This window comes from Corvus kubaryi, unplaced genomic scaffold, assembly GCF_017639235.1.
Source record: "Corvus kubaryi isolate FWS band 111438036 unplaced genomic scaffold, C.kubaryi_AGA036_p1.0 37334, whole genome shotgun sequence".
Lineage (NCBI taxonomy): Eukaryota > Metazoa > Chordata > Aves > Passeriformes > Corvidae > Corvus > Corvus kubaryi.
In genome coordinates, this window is record NW_024581108.1 from 25966369 (window position 1) to 25990107 (window position 23739).

Below are 23739 nucleotides of genomic sequence, written 5' to 3' on the forward strand. Positions count from 1 at the left end.
AGAACTCGCCGGGCCGGGCGGCCGCGCCTGCGGGGAGCGGCCCCGCGAGTTCTGGGACGTGGTGGTGCTGACGGCGGCGGACGCGGCGCAGGCGGGCGCGTTCCGGGAGCAGCTGGCGGAGAAGCTGCGGCGGGGGGAGCTGCCCAGGGGCGTCCGGTACCTCGTGTGCGCCGACCCGCCGGGGCCCAGGATCGGTGCGTGGGGCCGGGGCTGCGGGGGGCTCCCCGCGCCGGCCGGGCCGCTCCTCGTCTGCCGCGGCTCCGGCTCGGGGGGCCCGGGCGGGGCTCGGCTCCGGGCGGGGCTCGGCGCGGCTGTGGCGGGCAGGCGGGGCGGCGTGGGGGTGCTGGTGAATGAGCTGTACAGCTCCTCCGTGTGTCCCATGGATACAGAATAGCGCTAACTCGTGTGTTACGTATTCGTACTTACCTTAACCTGGTTATTTAAACAGTTTGATTATGTTTTAATACACTACCCAATGGTGATGTAAAACTGGTCTCACTGCCCGTAATACTATCCTGTAATTCTTAATTCCTGTTCGCTTGGATGTACAAAGTAAGTAAGCTCAATATTATCTGCAGTGTAGAGTAATATGTAGAGGCTAATTCTCAGAAATCTGGCAGTTTCAAGTTGTAGAAGCACATAAAATAACCCAGACCATTTCCTCAGATCCCAAATCTTCCTTATATCCATACTGTAAATGTCAGAAGTACTTCTGAACACTGCCTTGAATCCATTAGTAGGCTTTTGTGTGACTTGTTTCTTACAGGAGCTGGTTTTTATGGCTGAGTTGTGGCCTATTTAACTGATTAAATGCTTCAAATGGTGGGGCTGTGTGGAGGTGACTGGGAGGGGAAATCACAGAATTTTCCCGGGAGCTGTCTGCTCAGGATGCCATCCCCTCAGAAAGCACAGACTTCCAGAGGGACTGTCCATCAGCTCCTGTGCGTGATCTTACCAACCATGATACGGTAGAAAGACTACCCCATCAGTGCTGGCCGGGCACCAGTACACCTCACCTGTCAGAAACAGGCATTATTGGAGCTCTTCTCACAGATACTAAAATACTTTTTCTTTAGGAAATGGTGGATCAACTCTTCATGTTCTTCGGTGCTTGGAGGAGCAGTGTGGTGATCAGTGGACTTCCTTCACTGTGCTGCTAATCCATTCTGGTAAATTCAGTTTTCCGTATTTTGCTCTAAAATTATACCTTTTCTTTTTTTTCTTTCTTAAAATATTAAAGTGGCAGAGGAGTCGGAGTTCCAAAATACAGTTCCCTTAGAAAAGTAACCAATGTGTCTGATAATTTGAAATTAGGTTGGTGCTTACAAGATGTTACTGTCACTTCAGCATTTCTTCTCAGCACTAAATTTGCTCAGTCAGTGAGAAAGAGATGTGATTCACAGGTGTGATTTAAGTTTCTACCTTGAAATATCCATTTAAGGAACACAACCCTTCTCGGGGGACCTTGGGCTCCTCATACCTCTGGGCAGGCTGAATACTTGCCTTCTTATGCACTTAGGCCACTTCCAGATCTGGAAGAACATCAGTTCTCTGCAGAGGAGAAAGAAACCAAGTGATAACAAGTGTTGCGACCAAACCTCTGCTTATTTGACTCATCTCTGGCTTAAAATTCCCATCAGGAATGTGGGGGTTCTCCTCCAAGCAAAATGGGTATCATTTGCTTTTGTCACTTCAGCGACAGGTAGCTCTGAAACAATTTTAAAAGGTAACGAAATCAATCACATTTTAATATGAGCTGTATAAGGCAGGCTGGGTTTTGGACACAAAGTCAGATCTACTTTGGGACTTGGTATATGACCAAGCTGGGAGGTTTTTAATGCCTTTGTGTACCTGTGAAACAGCTGCACATGTTTAGTTTTTTGCTTACTTACGCACAGTGTCTCTGTGTAGCTAAAAGAGTCTTTTTTTCAGGTGGTTACAGCCAACGTTTGCCAAATGCAAGTGCCCTGGGGAAGATCTTCACAGCCCTGCCGTTCGGCGACCCCGTTTTCCAGATGCTGGAGCTGAAACTAGCCATGTACATTGACTTCCCCCGTCACATGAAACCAGGAGTCCTCATCACATGTTCGGATGACATAGAGCTGTACAGCACTGGAGTCACAGAAACCATCACATTTGATAAACCTGGATTTACTGCGTTGGCTCACCCCTCAGATTTGGCAGTCGGGACCACTCACGGCGTGTTCGTGTTAGATCTGTCCAGTTTTTCGGAAAAAGGAGGACTGGAATATGTATCATGCTATCGTTTCCTGCACAAACCGGACGTGGAGACAATGCAGCAGAGTGGTGCAGTGTGTGTGAGGGGAGATCGCCCTCAGCTCAGCTCCTCTGGGAACCACGGCGACTCAGGAATGGCCTCGGAGTGTGTGTACACGGACAGCGTATTCTACATTGATCACAGCACTGCAAAGCAGCTACTGATGTTCTATAAGCAGATGGGCACTCTTTGCTGTGAAATAGATGCATATGGTGACTTTCTGCAGGCACTGGGGCCTGGAGCCACTCCAGATTACACCAAAAACACAAGTAACGTCTCCAAGGAGGACTCAGGGTTGGTGGAAGTGCGGCAGCAGCTGTACTCCCTCCTGCAAGGCACCGCCCTCAATGTCATAGTCCTCAACAACTCCCAGTTCTACCACATCGGAACTACTCAGGAGTATTTGTTTCATTTTACTGCTGAGAGCAAACTGAGATTCGAGCTTGACTTGCAGCCTGTGGCTTTTAGCATCTTTGCTGACGCAGCCACAACCTTGGATCGCTTAAGCATCATGCAGAGCATCCTTGAGCCCGGATGTGTGATAGGGCCTGGGTCTGTCATTGAGTACTCCAGAATTGGGCCTGAAGTCTCGGTAGGGAAAGGCAGCATTATTAGTGGGTCCTACATAAATTTCAATGTAGACATACCCTCAAACTGCTTCCTGAGTTCAGTAAGTGTGAAAATTAATGATCGAGTGGAGTATGTCACCATGGTGTTCAGTGTAGGCGACGACTTGAAAAAGAGCGTGAAATTGCTGTCGGATATACACTCCCTCCAGTTTTTTGGGGCCTGTTTACCAGAATGCCTTGAGCTCTGGAGCATAGAGGCTTCAGACCAGCTCTTCTCCGGTAAGGATACGCATTTGGGGCTGTGGACTGCAAGGATTTTCCCTGTTTGTTCTACTCTAAGTGAATCGGTTAGGATGTCACTGAACATGCTGAATTCTGTGCAGCACACGTCAGCTTTCAAACTGAGCGGCTTTCAGCTTTTGTCTGTTGAAGAAATGCTCATCTACAAAGATGTGGAAGACATGCTGAAGTTTAGGAAGCAAATTTATGATGAAATCTGCCAACAAAGACAAAAAGGGAAGTCTGATTTTAGAATGAACAGTACTTGAACAAATCTCCTGTTTTCATTTGTGGATGAATTGATTAAGTCTTACTTGTAAGAATCCTGAGGGAAAACTACACAGATCTCTTCTCTGATCTCATTGAAGTAGAAATAAAGAAATTGCATAACATTAATAAAGCAGCAAATGCAGATAAACTGTTCTGTTGATTAAAGCAGGGAAATATTTCAGATCTGAAAACACTAACTGGTGACTTTTTGTGGGTTGTATGTTATGTCTTGTAGTCTTTGTCAGTAAGGATATGGTACAGATTAATTCATTAATTGTCTGTTTGACTGAAAGCTGCTTTAAAAGCTTTTAAAGGGTAGAATATTAGCTCCAGCAATGTGGAATAAAACAACTTAGGTTTCTCTGTTTTCATGCTGCCATTTTGCAATACAGTTTCAACTGGGTAGAGGTAAATTACTAAATGTGTTTTTAATTCAAGATGTCTTGTCTTGGGCATTAATAATTTTTTCTCTTTTGTAATTTTTTTATCCTTTCCTGTTTTTTGTCAGAGGATAAAAGATTGCCATGAGAGATTATTCTTCCCCTTGTGACTCATAATAGCTAGGTCAACACCTGTCATCAAGACCTACTGATTAATTTTTTTTACTGGTAGTTGTTGGAAGCTGGCAGTGCAGTTGAGAAGGTGCCAGCTCTTTGTTACCCATGGATTGACTGATGTGGGCCATGCAAAAAACAGCATTTTGTATTTCTCTAAACTGAGCTGTTGGAGTCCTTGGTGTGGTGGTTCATCTTGCAGAGCGGAGCAGACACCGGAGAGGTTTGTTGTGAGCAGCATCACAGTGTGTATCCAGAGAAAATCTCTTCCGCTTCTCCCCCCTCTGCACATAGAGTTAACAATAAAGTCCCCCTGTTTCTAGTTTAGATGCCTAAGATCCAGCTCCAGATAGATAAATCTGCTGGTTTTAGGAGTATGCTGTGCAGTGCATCAGTGTGATTTGTCTGTAAACACGATGCATCTTTTTCTCTTGAATTTCTCTGTGGGTTTTCATGTTTTATTTAATGTTTCACAGTGACAGTGTTTATCTCCCTGCTGACTGAATTCCCAAATGGCACCTTTCTTATACCACCTACGAGGCAGCAGAATAACATCCCCTGAGTATTACCCACCCTTCTTTAACCTGCACTAGGTTTCTTCTTTGTTAATAAAGAAACCTTCCAAGAAGAGATTCAAAGAAGCTAAACATGGAAGTTGGGAATTGCTGGAATTGACTTCGAAGGAATAAGAATTTCTGAGCATACAGAGGGTCTAAATGTCAGTATGAAATATTAGTTAAACAATGGAAGCAGTAGGTTTGGGAACGCTCATGTCTAAGATAAATGCTTTAAGTCACAAAGTGAAAGAAGTCATAAGAGCATGGAGTTGTCATTTGTATATCACCCCGTTTGCATGATTTATTCATCTGTTGTTACACAATTCATTTTAGGAGAAACGTGTCTGTTTGACACAGACTTTGCATCTTCAGTTGGAGACCAAACTTTGTTTGGCACAGACTTTCCTGAGGGTTGCTGTGCTGCCAGGTGAGTTCTCCGAGTGTTTGGTAACAGCGAAAGGCATCCTTTTAACATGGTTATCCACTTTAACTGTTATAGTTGCATTTGTTCTGAATTCCCTGAGTACCATGTGTTGATTTCATTAGTGAAAGCAAACTGGATAAAAATAGGAAGTGGATTTACTTCTGGTGCATAGGTATTGGGAAAAGAGAATGAGGAAAAGCAGTGACAACAACTTGTGGAAAAGATTGCAGTAGGTTGGGCCAGCAGCAGCTGCTGCTGTAGTTTAGGGAGCAGTGGAATTCAAGACAAAAAAAAGGGGCAGGAGTGTCATCCTGATGGTACCCATGGACTAGCACATCTAGCCCCCAGGTTGGATCTTGAGGCAAAGGTTTTAATGAAAAAAAATCAGTTGTAATGGAATAAGCATTGATTTACCAGGTAAGAAACATTGCAGTTCCTTAAGTCTGTATGTCACCCAATGCTTTCCTCTTACACTGAGTATTTTTGTCTCAAAATGAGAAGGCAGATTTTGGTCACTATTAGCCCTGGATAACATCAGCAGGTTTCATGGATTTACTCCACAGGTATTGGAGTATCTGGTGGTGTACCATTTTTCATTTATAAACTGCAATCAAGTTTAATGTAAAAAGTTACAAAAAACATTAAAATATATGTTTTATTTATACAGGGCAATATTAATTATTTTCCCATATGTTTTTGTCTCACATAGGGCTCTGTGTGTGCAAGTTCATTCTGTAAATTCATTCTTGGATTCCACACTTGGCCATAAACACTTTTTCATATGTAGGCTTCCACTAATTTTCATTGAGCAACAGATAGTATATATTTGCCCATTAAATTTCTAATGCATCCATCATCCTTGGTGGTCTTACTATCAATAAAGAGATCATTGTGAAGTTGGAGATTAGAAAGTTTATGGAACTATTCAGAGGAAAGGGCCTGTGCTGTAGGGAATGTCAGTGCATGGAGGTTTGTAATGGTACTGGCACTCTTAACGTGCAGCTGTCCAGGGCTGGGAGAATTTAAAAATTAGAATGCACATCCATTGTACTTTGGTGAATTTTGTTGAAAAGACTCGGCAGACAAGAGACCTGCTTTTGTGCAGCCTCTTCTGTGAGGTTGAAATGTGGCTTTAACCCACCAGCTACAGAGAACAGCTGGTTCTGTTGAATTTCCTGCATCAGCTTCAGACCAAAAACCCAGAGCCTTCATGAATTCTGTGTTTGATGGAACTCTTTGCTGTTTCTCCCCATTCCTGGAGGGGTTTAAAAGCCATGTGGATGTGACACTTGGAGACAGAGGTTAGTGGTGGCCTTGGCAGTGCCAGGGGGAATGGTTGGACTTGATGGTCTGGGAGGGCTTTTGCAGTCCAAATGCTTCTTTGATCCTACGATTCTCTCTAGTGCAGCTATTTATGAAGTGTGTGCATTTTTAGCTATAACAAATTGCAGTCCTTACAGCAAGGGTTGTGTTACTGTGTGAGCACATGTTATTAAAATCAAAAAGCCTGCAGACCAGACCCTTCCTGACGTTAACAATCCAAGTCTGATGTATTCAATCCGTGTATGTATTTTACCTGTATTGCATTTACAACTTGAGGTACTCTTTGTATTCCACAGTCTGCTGTTATTGTAAATGACAACAATTTTCTCATGCAGCCAGCTGGGATAAGTGTGTCCCAAGGAAACTGAGAGACTTGTGCAAGGCCACCCATTAAAACTTCACAGCAAGATCGTAGTAATTTGGGGGTTGCTGGTTTCCAGTACCAGGTTCTTAAGACCGTCACAGGATCCTGGCCCATGATTTTCCTGCAGTCTGAGTGATGAAGGATGCAGTACTGAGAGTGCCAGGCATGCAAAACCTTCTGTGGATGGAAGTCATCTGCTGAAACCTAGAGTTTGATTTTGGTTGAGCCTCATAGTTTCCCAGATGGGTGCAGTGTTCGTATGTCCTCTCGATCATTGCTTGGCTCCATCTATCCTGAAATGCAATTTGGGCTGGTACAATCTCAAACAAAGTCAAGATGAGCTTTTGATGATTTTTTTCATGTCAGCTTTCTTTATTTGTTTTGCTGTGTAGTGCAATAATAGGCCTCATAATGAACCTCATTGCAATGATTTTCCCTGAATGCCTTGAGCATGTGCTGTGATCAGCAGAGGTTTAGCCCTACTGTCTGTGTTACACTGAAACTTGAGAGGGGTTATTTGAGTGACCTTTGGTGCAGGAAACTGAAATCTGAGAAATTGGGCACTTAACAAAGAGCACAAGGGAAGGCAGCTGAAATAAAAATGAGCAGCTGAGAGGAATCTGTGCCAGAAGGATTTGGGGAGCTGACGAGAGGAAGTAAGCTCCAAGGATCAGTTGGATCTGTAGAGCAATGTTCATGCCTTGTCAGGGTGTTTTTGCTGGAGCTCAGAGGTTCCAGCCTCTTCTCATTCCCAAACCTCTGATGCAAGAGCTTCATTTTTTGCTCTCTGCACGTGTGGAACTTGAGTTCCCATGCAAAGGCCTCTCTGGTGGTGTGAGAGCAAAAATAGCAGCACTGTTCTGCCATACGCTCTGTTCATCTGTGGCCATAGGGGAGCCACTGCAAACACCTGCTCCCTTACAAGGGCCACAGAGTTCCTCTATTTTCTTCTTAAAAATACGAATTTTCTTTTAGCACCCTTTTCATTTCCTGTGACATATCTGAATATCACTGGGATGGCAATGAAATTTATGGGAGCAACTTACAGCATCTCCAAGTTAATGATAGATGTGGATATGTTCTATGAATCTGAAATAAAGATAATTTCAAAAGACTTCTGTAAAGCCTCCCTGGGAAGAACATTTAAAACCAGAAGTGGGAAAATAATTTTTCCCACATTTCTGCTGTAAGATTGGCCATGACAGCTGCACGTTCCAAACATAAAACTGCAACAAAACTTAAAAAGAAATTTGTACAGCTCAGTGTTCTGTAAAATTCACATCTGAAAGAATTTACTCGCTGACAAATATTGCTCATGGTATTCCAGTGCTTCTTGTGGAGATGTTCATTCAAACTGGCCATACAGAGGCAACACAGTTTCTTCCCTGTTTGCTAATAGGCTCTACAATTATTCTTTTGTCTTCCTCCCCGATTTCAATTATTCTGCAGCTGCTTCTCACAACCGAGGGTGTGAATGCTCCAGGAATTCACCTGAGGCTGCTGCCAGGTGAGCAAAGCTGCTGCATTGGCATGGGGGGCAGACGGGGTCAGCCCCCGGAGCTGCCCTTCCCAGGGCTCTGCTCCCACCATCCGTGCGAATGAATCTTCACCCACACAGACGTTGGCAAAGGGTGAACAAAACACGACTCCTTTTTGGTGTATTTTCATAAAGTTGATGGTACTAGAATACAAGTACTGTGCAAGGTATTTACTTCTTGTAAAGCAAAGAATTTCATCTCTGTCTCTTCTTGGAAATCTTGTGCTCTTGATTTATACAGCTGTTGTGTTAAACTGCATTTTCTGTGCAGGATGAATAGGGCATTTCTTCGGTTCTGGGGTCTCTCTTACTCCTGTCACAGCTGACTTGGTCTGGATGGAAGGAAAGTCCTGTTCTTCAGGAGAGGGGCTCCCGTGGAAGAAGGGGCCCTGTGGGAGAGGGCACACATGGGAAAGGTGTCACCCTGAGAGAGGGAATCCCGCCTGGGAGCGTATCTCCAGCTCTCCCAGTTGTTTGGCGACTGGATGTAGGAATCAGTTGCCACGCTGGTGCCTTTCTGCAAGTAATTGGTTGAATATCACGGGATACATTGTCACAGCAGTTCAAACTCTTCTGAAATAGATCCTTGGATTCATATGTAAATTTGTGCAAGTAAATTGATGAGCTAGTAGTGCCAGGAGCTGTCAAGGCATCGAGGTTGTTACAGTGGGATGCAGCATGCAGGAGGTTTTAGAGATGCGTGTTCTATTGACATGTCGGCTTGCCTGAAATCCTTCACTGAGATGAGAACTCACACACGGAACAGCTGCCAAGGTCAATCACCACACTTTAAATACATAAATACATAAATATATAAATACATGAATATAAATATTTATGTGTGTATATTTGCATTTCACTTTGAATTATATCTTGCACTTCCTAAGTGCCATACCCAGATGCTCCCAGGGCCACCCCCTGTGTCAGGGGGTTGTGAGTTGCAATCATCCCCTACCTCTCCGAGCTGAGGACCCCCTGTGCTCCTTGGGGATTCTCACAGAGCACCTGGCATTCAGCTGCTTAAATTCCATTTTCTCTACAAAATCGGTAGCAAGCTGCCAAATTACCACTTCCCACTAGTTTTAAGTGTTCAACAGATGAAGGCAAGTGTTTGTGTGAGAAAAAACAGGAGATTTTTAAGCAAGCTGAGTGGGCGTTTCTGTGACTTCAGCCGTGTGGACAGCACAGGCTGTTTCGCTCCATGCTATTGTTGCATGACATTCCTCTTGGCACAGTGTTTATTTTTAGCCAGAGACTATCACAAGTATTTTTCAGCAGGACTGTCACTGCCCCTGAACAGGGAATCATATTACTGCAAGAACTTTGCTGAAACAAAGAAGATATATTGGACAAATGGGAAATTATAAATCTAGACCAACCCAGACTTGCACGGGTAACTAATGTCACTTTTTTACAGGCAATGTGCCATCCATCCATCGGCAAGGAGCAAATGGTATTTCGGGAGATAACTCATTGCTGGTTTACTCTTGAGTTCAAGGCTCAGGTATTGTTCTTGACTTAACCCAGATACAGACTGTGAAAGAAGACAAAAAGGACAAAAAAAGCTACTAAACTAAATTTAGCTGGGCAATTATATAAGATCATATTAACCTATATTACTATGTTGATTTAAGTCATACTTCATGAGAAAAGCCTTTAAATCTCCAACCTTTTTCTGCTGTGTGCCTGTTTAGGAAATGAGAGCTAACAAATGCAACCTGAGCTTTAAGTTTTCTCTTAAATATTAGTTAATATTAAAATATTTCTGGTAAGGATTCATATGCACTGTCTCTGAAATCCTTGTATATATTTCTGTATTGGCTGCAGCAGGAGCAGTTTAATAGCTATTTTAAACTTTAATAGAAAGATATATGAAATTTTACAATTGGATGTTAAAAAATTGAGAGTTTCGGTTACAGGGACATTATGACTTTTGTGCTTTGAAGTGTTTTATCAATTAGGAGTTTTTGTTGTAGATGAATGGAAGAAGAAAGTCAGTGAATCCTATGCCACAGTCACAGAGCGGTTGGAGGACGACCTGCAAGTCAAGGAGAAGGAGCTGGCAGAGTTGAAGCATGTTTTTAGGTAAAATATTCCGGGAATCTGTTTATTGATTTCTTTCAAATGACTATTTGCTATCGAACAGTATTTTCAGTCTCAGGTGTTTTTTATGGACAGAGTTTCTCGTGTATGGAATGCACGTTCTTTATGTCTATTTTTGGGAATACGTCATCACAGTGCTGGGCAGAGCCCCACAGCAGAGTACCAAAATTAGTGGCTGCTGATTATTAATGCCAATATTTTACAACAAACACCTATATACTTTCGTAAATTAATTAGCATTAGTAGAATGTCTGATTTTGCTGTGCACTTTTCAGTTTTGCGCATGTGTTTCTGCAGCCAGGAATATTGCTGAAGTATCACACTGTAAACAAACACAAAAGTAGTGGATTCAAAATTAGGATTCTACTGGTTTTCTCAGGGTAGATCATGCTCCCCCACAGGCTCACCCAACCAAGTAATGCCCTGACGTGTTCATTACCTGCAAAGCTCCAGTGCAGCAAACACCCAGCTCACAGACTGGAAGTGAGTTGAGAAAATGAGCAGGCAAATAATTTCAGACATCAAAATCCCTTGAAGAAACAGGGGATTCTAATCAGAAATAAATCACAAGATCAAAAAAGCCAGATATACCTGGCTGTATAAATTATTCCTCATGCTCCATTTCAGCTGCCACTGCTACCACTGTTTGAGCCACTGAGCTTTCTCTGCAGGGTGCTGACTACTTCGGTTATGCTTCAGTTAATTACTTTCCTCATTTTAATCCTGTTTAGTAGTAAAATTGATAATTTTTACAAATTGGAGCCGGGGTACTCTTTATTTTAGATAATCAAGACAAGGGAGTATATGGTGGAAGTGCTAACTCCCTGCACTAAGCATAAGAAGAAATTAAAACTCCCTTCAAGGTTAGCAGGGCTCTGGCAGCTCAGCTCAGTCTGTCGGACCAGCCCAGGTAAGCTTCAGTGTTAGCGAAACTCTTCAGCTACAGAGCCTTGCTCCTCTCTCCATAGCAGGGGGAACTGATCATCCTGAGGACAGTACAGTGGGAAGGCTTTTCTTTGTAGGTCAGGCTTTAAGAATCAGCCAGTGATTTAGTTTCCAAAAGTTGCCCTCACCCATGGGGGAAAAAAATGTTCCTTACCGAAGTGGTTTTAATATAAGACATCAAAAAATGAGCTCCCCTGGCATGTGAAACCCTTCTAAAGGAATGCATATGAGAATCTAGACTGATTGTAGAATCATTCTCTCTGAAGCACACAGTTTTGGCAAATAAGTCCATTTTTTGCATAAACAGTAACTGTTATACTCTGGTTTTATCCTTTTCAAATCATGCACTGTTTCTGCACATCATAAAACGCCCAATATGGAAACACAGGTTTTAGTCCAGCTTCAGAGTGATGATATACAATGAACAAGTAGGTTAGAGCATAGACTTAACTGACAAAACAGAAGTAAAGACAAGTCTCCATCTTTGTCTGCCTTTTAAATTCTATTTAAAGAATAAATTATTGAAATATTTATTGAAAGAAAACCCCAAGTGTCCCCTTTCTTAATGGGTCATCTTGCTAAGGGGAGCTCAGCATAAGTTTGTATTTTAAAATTAGAGAAAAGTACTGAAACATTACTTTTTATTGTAACCTTGTTAAATATATTTAATGGTTGCTCCTCCCTCAGGGTGGGTTTATAGTTACACAAATCCTGCAAAATCAGGGTCATGGATGTGCTGATACGGAATGGAAAATCCCAAACTTCTATGGGCAGGCCAAAATCAAGATTCTCCAAAGAAATATTAACTATAGGTCTATTTAGTTTTCAATAACTGTAATTACTTAGAGTGTTTGATGGATCAGTAACAAATCAGTCTGTACTGAAGGAAACCTACAAGGCTTGATGACAAAAGCTAAAATGTCCAAGTACCATTTCATTTAACAACTTGTAAGCGAGCACAGTGATCACTGTCCCTGTGATCCCATTTGGGGAGTATAAACTCATGTTTTATAGGCTTTTCCTGATTATTCTTTTCACTTAGCAAGATGGTCCCTGCTCCATGCATGCCCTACTCACCATTTTAGAATCAATACACACATTTAAAAAATACTTCTTAATTATTACTGCATTACAAGAGAAGCTGAGTTTGTATGGATTATTTATATTTTTAAAGAGTCTTTCCTCTTATTTCCCCTAATTTAGATACATTTTGAATGTATATATTGTGATTGCATAGCAGGATTTCTCAGAAAACGATAAATCTGGACCACTCAACCTGATAGTAGTAAAGTATTTCTAGATTTACAGACTGTAACCTGGGTATAAATTCAGCCTTGTGTCTCAAAAAAATTACATTGAGATTTTTCTTTTAAATGTTTCCCACATGCAAGAAGCTGTGCTGAAAGATGAAAGAAGTAATCATCTGTAAAATCCCCTTTTCAGCTCTGATGAAGCCTTCTGCAAAGTCAATCTGAATTACCGCACGGAGAACGGGCTCTCGCTGCTCCACCTGTGCTGTGTGTGTGGGGGTAGGTGTCTGCAACAGCGTGGTGAGACACTGGGGACAATTACTGATTTCTTCTGGCTGGAAGTGTCAGGAGGACTGTGTTTTCAGGGAACTTCTCAGATGGAGAAGCAGCTCTCAGCCTCACTCTAAGCTGCACTGCCAGAGGGCTGCACTGAGTTACAAAGAGCCCCATAACAGCTGATTCTTCAGTCTGACAAAAGTTCTGGTTGATGATGCAGTGTGATTTACTACAGGGGTTCAACTCATTCAAAATTGCTTCTATATCCATTCGTTAATCTACACTCATTACGGAGCATGGCTCCACATTTCTGGATTCTGTCCATGGCTCAAGCTCCAGGACAGGGACATTGTTGGAGCAGCACTTTGCCATACTTAAACCACCAGTTTTTCTAGTGTAATGAAAATACCTGTATTTTATTTCACATTGATTAAAAGAAGAATAACTGAAATGCTTTAGTGACAAACATCAGCTGATAGGGCTTTGGCAGATAGGAGATCAGAATACACAGGAGAAGAGGGCAAGATGTGTTCTGGGATGCTCATAAAAACGTACTAATGGTGGGATTTTCCACTTGGATCCACACAGCTGCTCTGTTATCCACACCAAGTCATTAGTTCATGCACTTGCTTTGCTCTTGTTATACAGTTTTCAGCAGAAATTGGCTAAGAGAGGCAAAGAGACTTTTACCCTGAGGTTTCAGCTCTGCGAAGTACTGACTAATGATATGCATAAGTGATTTTATCAATCTTTGTTAGATGTTCACCACGTGGAACCACCTGATCCTGCACTGCTGAAAACCGAGTGGATCTTCACTTGCCACTTTCGAATGCAAGAGCCTATCCAAAGACGGCATCAATGCATGGGAACATTAGAGCAGTTGGGGTAGCTGAGAGGAAGAAAGCACACACGAATTATTAGTTATGTGAACACTTGGAGGAAGCCAAAGAGCTACTAGAGCTGACATTGTCCTTGGTTACTGCCACAACTATTCAGAAGGCAGATGAATTTATTGAATTTATTTATGTATTCACCATGCATCAAAAAGGTCAGAGCAAAGCTACTTGCCTGTGTGGACCTACATTAGCACTCCCCAAAATGACTGTCCCTGTGAGGTTGTCCTGCGTAAGGAGAGCAGTGCTCCAGTTGTGAGATGGCAAAGGAGCTCAGAGACTGAGGAACCAGAGGTTCCAGAAGCACCTTCTGGTTCATGGAGCTCTTTGCAGCATGGTCTGGATGTTAAAGGAGGAGTTTGCTTCTCTAGCAGTTCAGCTAAATCCTCATTAAAGTGTGAACAAACAGTGAGCTGGTATGTGGCCAGACTTCCAATTGTCCTGGCCAATGAGATATTTCCGTCAGCCTCATCATTTCAAGGTTTCAAAAGATGTATTTTATTACTTGCCTCAGGTCAGCAGTCGAGATACCTATTTCTCTGCTTTCAAACTCACACAGGAGCTTCTTACCTCATCTGCATGTTCTTTCCTTTAACTTCCTTTTTTTTCCACTTTTCTCTCTAAAGGCAACAAATCACACATCAGAACTCTCATGCTGAAAGGGCTGCGCCCATCCCGACTAACGAGAAATGGATTTACAGCTCTGCACTTGGCAGCTTATAAGGTAAATGATTTTAAATAGAATTGATGACAGGAAATCAGAACTGAGCAACTGATTTGTCTGAACTGTCTAGATGAGCTCTCTAGTCATTATTTCTGGTGAAAATGTAAATTTCACAATTGTGGTGCATAGGAAAATGCCTTTTTAGGAGCCCATGCACAGGAAACAGCATGTGCTTTTGCAATGTCATCCACGGGGTAGGATATTGCTTTGGAATTACTGATGCAGACATCCAATGCAACTCAAGACAGAGGAGTTGTCCAGTGCCACCATAAAATCAGGATAGAGACTTTTCTAACACACAGGCTTTAGTACAGCAAAAGAGAGATGTCTGGTGCCTGGGACAAACCTTCCCCCAGCCTCTCCTTGCACCCTGAGCCCCTGGACCACGGCTGGTCCCTCTCCATCAAGGCCAGTGGTGTCACAGCCAGAGAGGCCAAGGCTGGGGCTGCTCCCTTCAGCTGTGAGAGCTGTGTCCCAGGAATGATATGGGTTAAATCCATGGCTTTTAGGACAATGTGGAGCTGCTCACAGCGCTGCTGCATGGCGGGGCTGACATCCAGCAGGTTGGGTACGGAGCACTGACGGCCCTGCACGTCGCCACCATCGCCGGCCACCACAAGGTATGTCTCTCTTTTGCTGCACAGGACTGAAACAGGTGAGTGCTAACATTGGCAGGTCATTCTGTTTTACACTGATGTCTTCCAAAACAAAACTCAGAACTGGTTAAGTACAGCTGGATTTTACTGGATTTTTTTCTGCATTTTGGGAAAATTAATCTGTGCATGTATTTTTGCATTGAACAAACATGCACAAAGGACACAGATCAAAGGTTGGACATGATAGGTCTTGGAGGTCTTTTCCAACCTTGATGATTCTTTGATTCTAATAGTTCTGTGCAGGCTGATGGTGGAGCTGTTACCCTGAGCCCTGCCTCTGGGAGGGTCTCATTCACAGGTATTTAATGTCTCCTCTGTGGACAGTGCAAACTGCTTTTCTCTGAGCACTCTGGGGTTCCAAGTAATTTTTAAAATGTCTGGGCCTTTTGCTGTAAATACCAAAGGCGGACCTGCTGTTGCTCCCACGTCCCAAGACCCTGCTGAGGTTATGGGCAAATTAGGGTGCTCACAACCCAACAAGGATGAGTCCATTAACTCAATAAAAAATAAACTGTAAGTAGTTTTGAAAAGTTCCTTATATCTACCTTGGGAATGATCAGCTCTGTATCAGAAGCACCTCCATAAATGAAGTGGGACTCTATATAACTCATCTGGTTCATCTGCTGCTCTTGGAACCAAGGATTTATAGTCCAAGCTCTTGCTTTCCTTCTTTATATAGTTGTGAAATTTTCAGTCAGCTTAGAAGTTCCTCTGCTAGATAAAGTAGCTTGTTTTGTCCACAATTCATTAATATTCATGACAATATGGAATCATTTTTTCAACCCCCCTTATAAATACAATAGGTTTAAGAAAGAGGAAATTGATTTTTGGTTGTCTTCCTGATTCAAATAAGGTAAATAATTTTTTATAGCATTAAATAAATAGCAGAGGTATATATCCCTGTCTATGCAACATAGTTTTTTACTGCAGGAGATTACTGACTATATTTAGAAGAAAGGTAGAACTGAGAAAAAAATGCTTTTTTTCCCACTTCCCCAAACAGTCAGTCTTTGGCTTTTCTGCATTACCAGACCTGAAACCTCTGAACCCACTCTCTGGGATGAGGCCATCAGCATCAATGGGATGTTGCCGCTCATTAGAGCCAGTGGGCATGTTCTCTATGACTTAGGGCTGTATTGTACTTCACCAAAAATATGCTGTTTGCTGATTTTGACTGTTAATGGAAATTGCAGTTCTCAATGAGAAGAATGAAAAATTAATGAAAAATTAAAAAATAAATTTTAAAAACCCGTAAGGTAAAAAAAATTAATGAAAAATTATAAAATAAAATTACAAACATATTAGAAAATCAGCAAATAAGTTCAATAAATCTCTCACTAAGACTGTTATTTTGAAAACGTGAAATGTTTCCAGTCTAGGGAAGTCATTGCTGAATAAATAATGCATGGACCTCTTCCACATTTACGTGCTGTCCAATATTAGCACCTTGGAAAGCCAGTATCTTTCTGTCTTTTCTATTTCATATAAATTAAAGTTTTCACTCTGAGACTGCAACACCTGCAGATGCATGAGCTGGATGGAGGGTCACAGGCAGGATGAACCAGTGTCACTCAGTTTCTGTACCTGCACACCTGAGGGTCTGAGCTATGAGTGTATGTGTGCCAAGGATCTGTTAGAGAAAAGGGAAGAATCTTCTTAGAGATTCTGTAGATATTTCAGTGTAAGGCTGTATGGAGGCTGGCACTGTGCAAAGGCCTTAATTGCTGAAATTGTCTTCTCATTTAAATTTTACCTGCTAAAAAATCAATAATCGCTGATCTAGTTTTCTTAGATGAGCTTTTATCCCTTGCCCTTGTCCAAAACATAAGGTCCTTATGTCTGTCTCATGGGGTTTTTTGTTGGCTCCTTCTGAACTTCAGAGTGACTTAATTAATTGTCTTTGAAGTGAATATCATTTGACTTGACTGTTCAAAAATTTCTGAATAAAACTTTTTAAAGAGAATTTTAAGAGAAATTACAAAGTAAGACTATTGTACAAATAATTCAAAGTATTGTTTTGAAATAAAAATTGGTTGTACGAGGAAAAGGGAAGTATTAGTTCCCCTTGTTTTTCAGGATGGCGTGAACCTCACTGGGATGCTGCTGGCTGCCTTTGACCAGCCCATCCAGCTTCTTTCTCTGCAGCTTGGGAATGTCCCCTGGGTTACGAGCTTCACCTTCACTCACAGTCTGTCTCCTGAGGATTTTTTTTTTTTCTCCTTGGTTTCTGAAGTATTTCTATCCTTGCACATCCCTCCAGCATACCCTCCTACTTGTGATGCCTATGACAGCTTTCAGTGCTTTCTAAGACTCCTTTTTTCTTTCCTAGAAAGATGTCTTGTCTGAGAAATTATCAAGCCTGTCTCTGTACCCCTCTCATAATTTACACTTGAGTGGAGTTTGCTTAGTACAGCACACAGAATTCTATTTATCAGGAGATCACAAAGCAGCAAGCATGGCTGCCATTGCTACAGCCTGGAAAATGTGTCAAAACCCATCTAATTTTATGTTCATCATCAGAGGTGGATTCACATCACTCAACACAGTTTTTTCATCTTGAAGATCCACCTTGAAAGCTTCTAGATTAATCTAAATTTTGAATTCCAGCTCCCAAAGAGATTAAGGATAATTGGAGTTGTGGTCGTATCTCTGAATGTGTTGCAGCCTCACAGTTCATGGCTAAATTAAAATCAAGCTGATCCAAAGACATTTCAGTCATATTCATGTAAAAGCTACAGGCCCGAACATCTCTTTTCAGAGAAAACAGCTACAACTTCATAGTGGTTTTATCATGGAAGTTTGCTGAAAAATGTCTTAGATGAATCACTTCAAAGCCATTTTAAATCCCTGGCTAGCTGGCTCTATGTTTCCACCTCTGACCCACCAAGATATTGAAAATCGGCCAGACACGGGAAAGACAGTGGAGGGAATCAGTTGTTTGTTAACCAGCCAGCTGTGTTAACTAAATAACTGAGTGTGTCCTTTATTTACTACCTGAACACGTTCCCACCCATCCAGTGGGTGCCTGCTGCTGAGCTGTCCTTTGGTTGATAGAAGAGCCAGCAGCTTCTCCAGCGATCTCAGGGGATCTTTCTTAAGATTTTTATTATGTAGTCAAATGCTTTTTTGAGATCTGCAGCAAAAGGATTCACAGCAAAAGGATGTCAACACATGTGACATTTAGCAAGGGAAATTCTGACTGTATATAAAGGGGATGAGGGGATCACAATGAGAGTGATGCAGCACTGAGAGCATTCCAGGGATGACGCAGAACCTCCACCCATGGGAATAGTCAGACCTCGCCCTGCAGTGCTGCCTCCAAGGGAAGTTACAGCTGATGCCATAGAAAAATGGTTAAAACTAATGGGAAATGGACACATTTACATATGTCAGGCACAGACTTTATGCAGAAAATATCTGCAGGCCATCACACGGAAAAAAATAATTCAAACTGTGTAAAGAAACAATCCCTGTACACTGATGTTGCTTGGGAACAATTTGTGTTCTCAGAGCACTTGGGAGTGACATGGATTGAACTGACTGCCCTTGTTGTTGCACGTGTGACATGATTTGGGGGGTCTCAGCCTAGAGGGCAGGTGACAGACTTCTGCATCGCTTCAGCTGACACTGGCTGGTGTCCTCCAGGGGCTCGTCACGGGCAGGCTCCGGTAGGAACGGTGTAGTACAGGAGCTGGCCACTTCCGCACCCTTGTTAGTCCCAGTTCTTCACTGTGCTGTGGTGATTCATGGTCCAGTGTCTTTCATCATCATGACATGCAAAAATTTGCATCCATCAAAAGGATATGTAGAACTTCTGGAGTAATCCCCAGCCCAAGCCCTTCATGTGCCCAAAGACTCCCTTGTGCTTCAGAAAAACAAGCAGCCCTCAGGCTTCAGTGTAGAACCCAAAGTGGTTTCATTCAGGCTTCTATTTTGACAGCTGTGCAGCAAGATTTTTCTTGAGAGTTCATAGCTTTCCAGAAATACATGGGCCTCCTGAAGGACCAAAAAAAAGTAGAAATTTGAAAGAAAACACTTAGGGTTATTTACTGAAGCCAAATAACTATTATCTTCTAAAATACAAAGAAATGCTTCCATGTTTGAGGATTTACCTTCACACATTTAAATTTAAAAGGATCTTTCATTTTGTGTCCCTTTTTCACTTCTAAAAGCTGTGATATGTTTACAGCTCTTTGTTCATAATGGCTAAAAGAAAATTAAGGTTGTTCTGAGAACATCCACATAGCCATTTCTGTGCCTCTTACTTCGTACATCAGGTTTTTTACCAGCACACTGATTTTCAGGCTTATTTATAAAGCATCAGTGACATTCAGTGTTCAGTTCAAGTACTGTAAGTTAATCACTTTTACATGCTGTACACAGCTCTGCACCATTATAACTTGTTTGGGGCTGACTTTTTAAAATTGGAGGCATGAGGTTTCAAAGTCCTGTTTTATCAGCTGAGCACATATAATATATATATATATTGCTTCTAACTGGAATGTCATGTTGGTTTCCTTGCAGGCTGTGGATATTCTGCTGCAGCACGGAGCCTATGTGAACGTGCAGGATGCAGTGTTCTTCACCCCCCTGCATATTGCTGCATATTATGGCCATGAGCAGGTAACTGAGGGCAGATTCAGACCCCTGGGCAGGGGAACCAGGTCACCTGTAGGTTTAGTGTTAGATGGTTCTGCTTTACGTTCCAGAGGGTCCTTCCATGCAAAAACCTCATATACTGAAATTACACTCAGAGATGTGTATAACTACACATCTCTGCTTGTCCTAAGAGTCTGAAAATCAACAGGAAATTTCTACACTTCTGTCCTCTGTACTAGACCCCAGCAAAACATGGAGTTTTCCCCTTGAGACCTCTTGAAACAAAGGGTTCTTTAGCGGGCTTTGATAAGCAGGCTTGGGCCTAGAGGCACTTTTCATCTGCTGTTCATTCATCCCGTGTCAGAGATTGCCTGGGGAATGTGTCTGTGCTTTCCAAACCTCTCGAGGAAGTGAACATCACTTTCCAGTAATAATTTAATGGCAATTCTATTGGCTTTCCTTGGAATCCACAAACTTTTCACTTTGTGGGAAAAAATGATCATTCAGCGAGCAGGATTTTCCCTGAAGTGCTGTGCTCATGATCGGTGCAGCTGAGCTTTCTCCATTCACACAGATCACAGGCTGACTGAAACACAGTCTGGAGTTCTGACCAAAGCTGACACTGAGCCCCTCAACTCTCTTTCTTCTGTATATTTGGACAGTACAATTGACACATGGCTAATCCACAGCCCAGTATTAGCCCTGAGCAGCCCTTTTATTATGTGAACTGTGATAATGGGCCTGTTTGGTTTATACAAGTATTCTCTGTGTCTTTCTCTGGCTAAAGCCTTGTGTTCTGGGGTGTTCAAAGTTTCAAAGGATGACTTTGAACGGTGTCTTTTCCACTCCAGTGAAGTGTTACTTCGAGTGCATGGAGGAGCTGTCTAGGGAGAGCTTTTGAAAGCAGCAAGTCCAGATGATTGGAGTGCTCTGCCCTGCAGCTGGGTGAGAGCAAGGGTGTGAGTGAGCCAGGGACCTGAGGTGCTGCTTTCATGTCTGTGCACCTCATCATCCAGAAGAAACTGCTGCTGTAGGGGCTGAGAGATTAGCTCGCTCATTTGCCACAAGCCACTTCAGAACAAGCAGTCACAGTCCTGTGAGATGGTGCTGAAAGCTCCTGTGGGGCTCTGGGAGAAGAGACCTATCAGACAGGAGCCACAGCTCTGGCTCATGGGGACTTTGAGAGTGTTGCTTTGTTATGCTGATTGGTCATTCAAACATGTCTGGTGACCCTTCACCATAGAGAACGTTTTTGAGAATGAATGTGAGCTTGCTTTTGAGAATTTTAATATTTTTATAGACATGTAACTTAAAAATTAGTTTTCTATTGAATCTCTTCTCCCTGTTTTAACTTTACAGAGATGCTCACATATAGTATTACCCAATGCAATACTGGATCTGATGTTCTCAAAGTTTTATTTTCATGTGATATTTTAATTAACCTTAATTAAATATTTAGGTAACCCACCTCTTACTGAAGTTCGGAGCTGATGTGAATGTGAGTGGTGAAGTTGGGGACAGACCTCTCCATCTGGCTGCTGCCAAAGGCTTTCTTAACATCACAAAGCTTTTGATGGAAGAGGGAAGCAAAGCTGATGGTAAGAAAAGATATTTAAAAATCATCCTTAGCATTGTGTTTTGTAGACAGAATCTTAGCTTCCTAACACATACTATTTGTGTGTGTGCATGTATCATCTTTGGACAACTGAAACAAGAAAAGGGCATCTGGAGACTTTTCCTCACTTAAGTATGCTGGTTTGTCATCTCTCATTTACTCTATTTTCAGTAATAAGTTAGAGGTGAAAAACATCTAACAGATGTTAGATAGGGCAGAAAACAAAATTAAGTTTCACATGCAGAGGTGGCTCACTATTTAGACATTTATCCAGGCAGGGAACATGTGGCCATGTGGTGAGTATTTGTAGTCAAAGTGACTTAAATGCACAGAGAACTAGAGAATGAGGTACAGGAGAAGGGTTTTAAGTTGAAATTATGCAGCAAATAATTTAAAATAATTCATACGGAAGTCGAAATTCCACAGAAAAGGAGATTTTTTAGCACATGATTTATTACGCTCCACAAACTTCCTACTCTTCACTGTGGGCCATTTTCTGTCAGAGAAAGTGCCTGTGTGAAAACGTGGTGGGCTGCACAGAGGTGTCTGAGCACACTCTGGGTGTTCTGTGGGTTGGGGTGTTCCTTGCCCAGCTGGCCTCACAGCGATGTCACTCGGCTGTGACTTTGCGTTTCATTGCTTATACTCCGCCTGTGTCGCAACTCAGAAGAGTTTCTCCTGTGACTAATGTCAGTGTGCAGCTGGTGGTTCTGCTGGGTTCTTACTCTTGCTCTGTTCCCCCTCCTTTTGCTGTTTCAGTAACGCTGAAGGCACAAAATGTGCCACACTGCAGCCTTACTCTTGCTTTGCTGTGACTCCTGTGTCAGTGTGGCTGTGCATACTGCTGACACATCCCACAAAGGCACACAAATGTTGTAACTTAGAGGTCACATTTTATGCATATTGTGATTATTAATGCAGAGATTCTTACCTGTACCTGAAGGTAGCCCTAAAGAAAGATGGAGAGAGACTATTTACAAGGGCCTGGAGTGACAGGACAGGGGGAATGGCTTCACACTGACAGAGGGCAGGGTTAGATTAAACACCGGGAAAAAATTCTTCCCTGTGTAGGTGGTGAGACCCTGGCACAGGGTGCCCAGAGAATCTGTGGCTGCCCCATCCTTGGAAGTGTCCAAGGCCAGATTGGACAGGGTTTGAAGCAGCCTGGGACAGTGGAAGGTGTCCCTGCCCATGGGGAGGGACCTTAAAGGTCAAGGTCCCTTCCAACCCAGGCCATTCTATGATTCTGTGAAATACTGAGCAAAGTTCAAATTATTTAGAAATTAATTTCTTATCCTCAGAGTAAGGGACAGAGATGGTTTTTGGAAAGGAACAGTACATTGCTTGGAAATGTACTGATCTTTAATACATCAATTTACCATGTTCTCTGTGAGTCTTGCCAGCAATCACACATCCTCCTCATGCAGGAAAAAAGCATGGAGGGAAGCAGCACGGTCAGGTCTGTGCATGCTGTTTTCAGTAGCGAGCTCAGGGTGTTTCAGCCTCGATGTGTGTGCACTGAGCCGATATAATTATAATAAAGGGGGGAAAAAAGAGACATTCTCTCATCATGACAAGGCAGTGGGAGGTTTGCTCTGCATTAGAGACTTTATTCCAAAAGGAAAGAATCTGGGGCACCATTTCAGGTCCTTTTCTTTAAACTCAGAATCTTCAGCACAGAAAAAAGAAAAGGGAGACTGGAAGCGGGAAGCCTTTTGCTCTTAAAGTAGCACACTTTGAAACTTGCTATAAATGCAGCAGTGGAGGAACAAGTCTTTAGAGCCCAGGAATGAAAGGATTTGGGGAAAGAACCTGAATAAATTTGGCACTGTTCAGTGCAGATCAGTAATTGGGGTCACAAACTTGAACTATTTCTTTTAACATAATGTGACTCGCTAGTCAGCCCAAAACCACAGTGACTGAAAACAAGCAGTGACCACTGAATCAGGCTGAAAAGGTCAGAATGCTGCTGAAAGTAAGAATATTTGCAGCCTAACAATCGCCAAAATCCTTCTCCAGCCCAACCACAAATTATAAGAAAAGCATGTAAAAGAAATGTGCTGCTTATATATGTGTCATCACAAAGGTTCATGTTCTACATGTGGCCCATGTATAAACCCAGTGTTACAAGTGTGGCTGGTTCTCCAGATGCCAATCCCATAATTTCTTTTAGCATAAACACTCTGGGGAAGAACTAAGTAACCTCTGTATTTTCAGAAATCCCATAAGCTCTTTCAAGCACTTTCCTGCACTGTCCTTTTTTCCATTTATTTGTTTACAGTGATGGTTTCACCTGTTACTTTCTACCAATGTCATGTCTCAGTGCTAAGAATGATTTCTGCAGAATTCTTTTTTTTTCCAGACAAGAATTTGGCATTTGCTCAGTTTTCCTGCTTACTTGTAAGGCAACCTCAGTTTTCAGTCCCTGACTGCCCAGACAGTTGCATTCTATGGTCTAATTTAATATAAATGTACTTTAAAAATTTCAATTTGAAGAACTCTTCTGTAGTCTTCTTGAGTAAA

General features: G+C 42.4%; 2 protein-coding genes across 4 annotated transcripts in view; both read left to right on the forward strand.

Annotated features, from left to right (window-relative positions):
- Positions 1-3538, forward strand: part of FPGT (fucose-1-phosphate guanylyltransferase) — a 20198-nt gene extending 16660 nt beyond the window's left edge. The window contains exons 2-4 of the mRNA XM_042031062.1: positions 3-194; positions 1077-1169; positions 1933-3538. Of these exons, the coding sequence (XP_041886996.1) occupies positions 3-194; positions 1077-1169; positions 1933-3395 (1748 nt within the window). The 3' untranslated portion in view covers positions 3396-3538. The remainder of the gene's footprint in view (positions 1-2; positions 195-1076; positions 1170-1932) is intronic.
- Positions 3539-3851: 313 nt separating this feature from the next.
- The window catches only part of LOC121665974 (serine/threonine-protein kinase TNNI3K), a 40855-nt gene continuing 20967 nt past the window's right edge, over positions 3852-23739 (forward strand). For all 3 annotated transcript variants that reach the window (XM_042031011.1, XM_042031012.1, XM_042031013.1), the window contains exons 1-7: positions 3852-9548; positions 10132-10240; positions 12647-12732; positions 14249-14346; positions 14856-14966; positions 19527-19625; positions 21061-21199. In XM_042031011.1, coding sequence (XP_041886945.1) covers positions 9509-9548; positions 10132-10240; positions 12647-12732; positions 14249-14346; positions 14856-14966; positions 19527-19625; positions 21061-21199 — 682 coding nt within the window. In that variant the 5' untranslated portion in view covers positions 3852-9508. The remainder of the gene's footprint in view (positions 9549-10131; positions 10241-12646; positions 12733-14248; positions 14347-14855; positions 14967-19526; positions 19626-21060; positions 21200-23739) is intronic.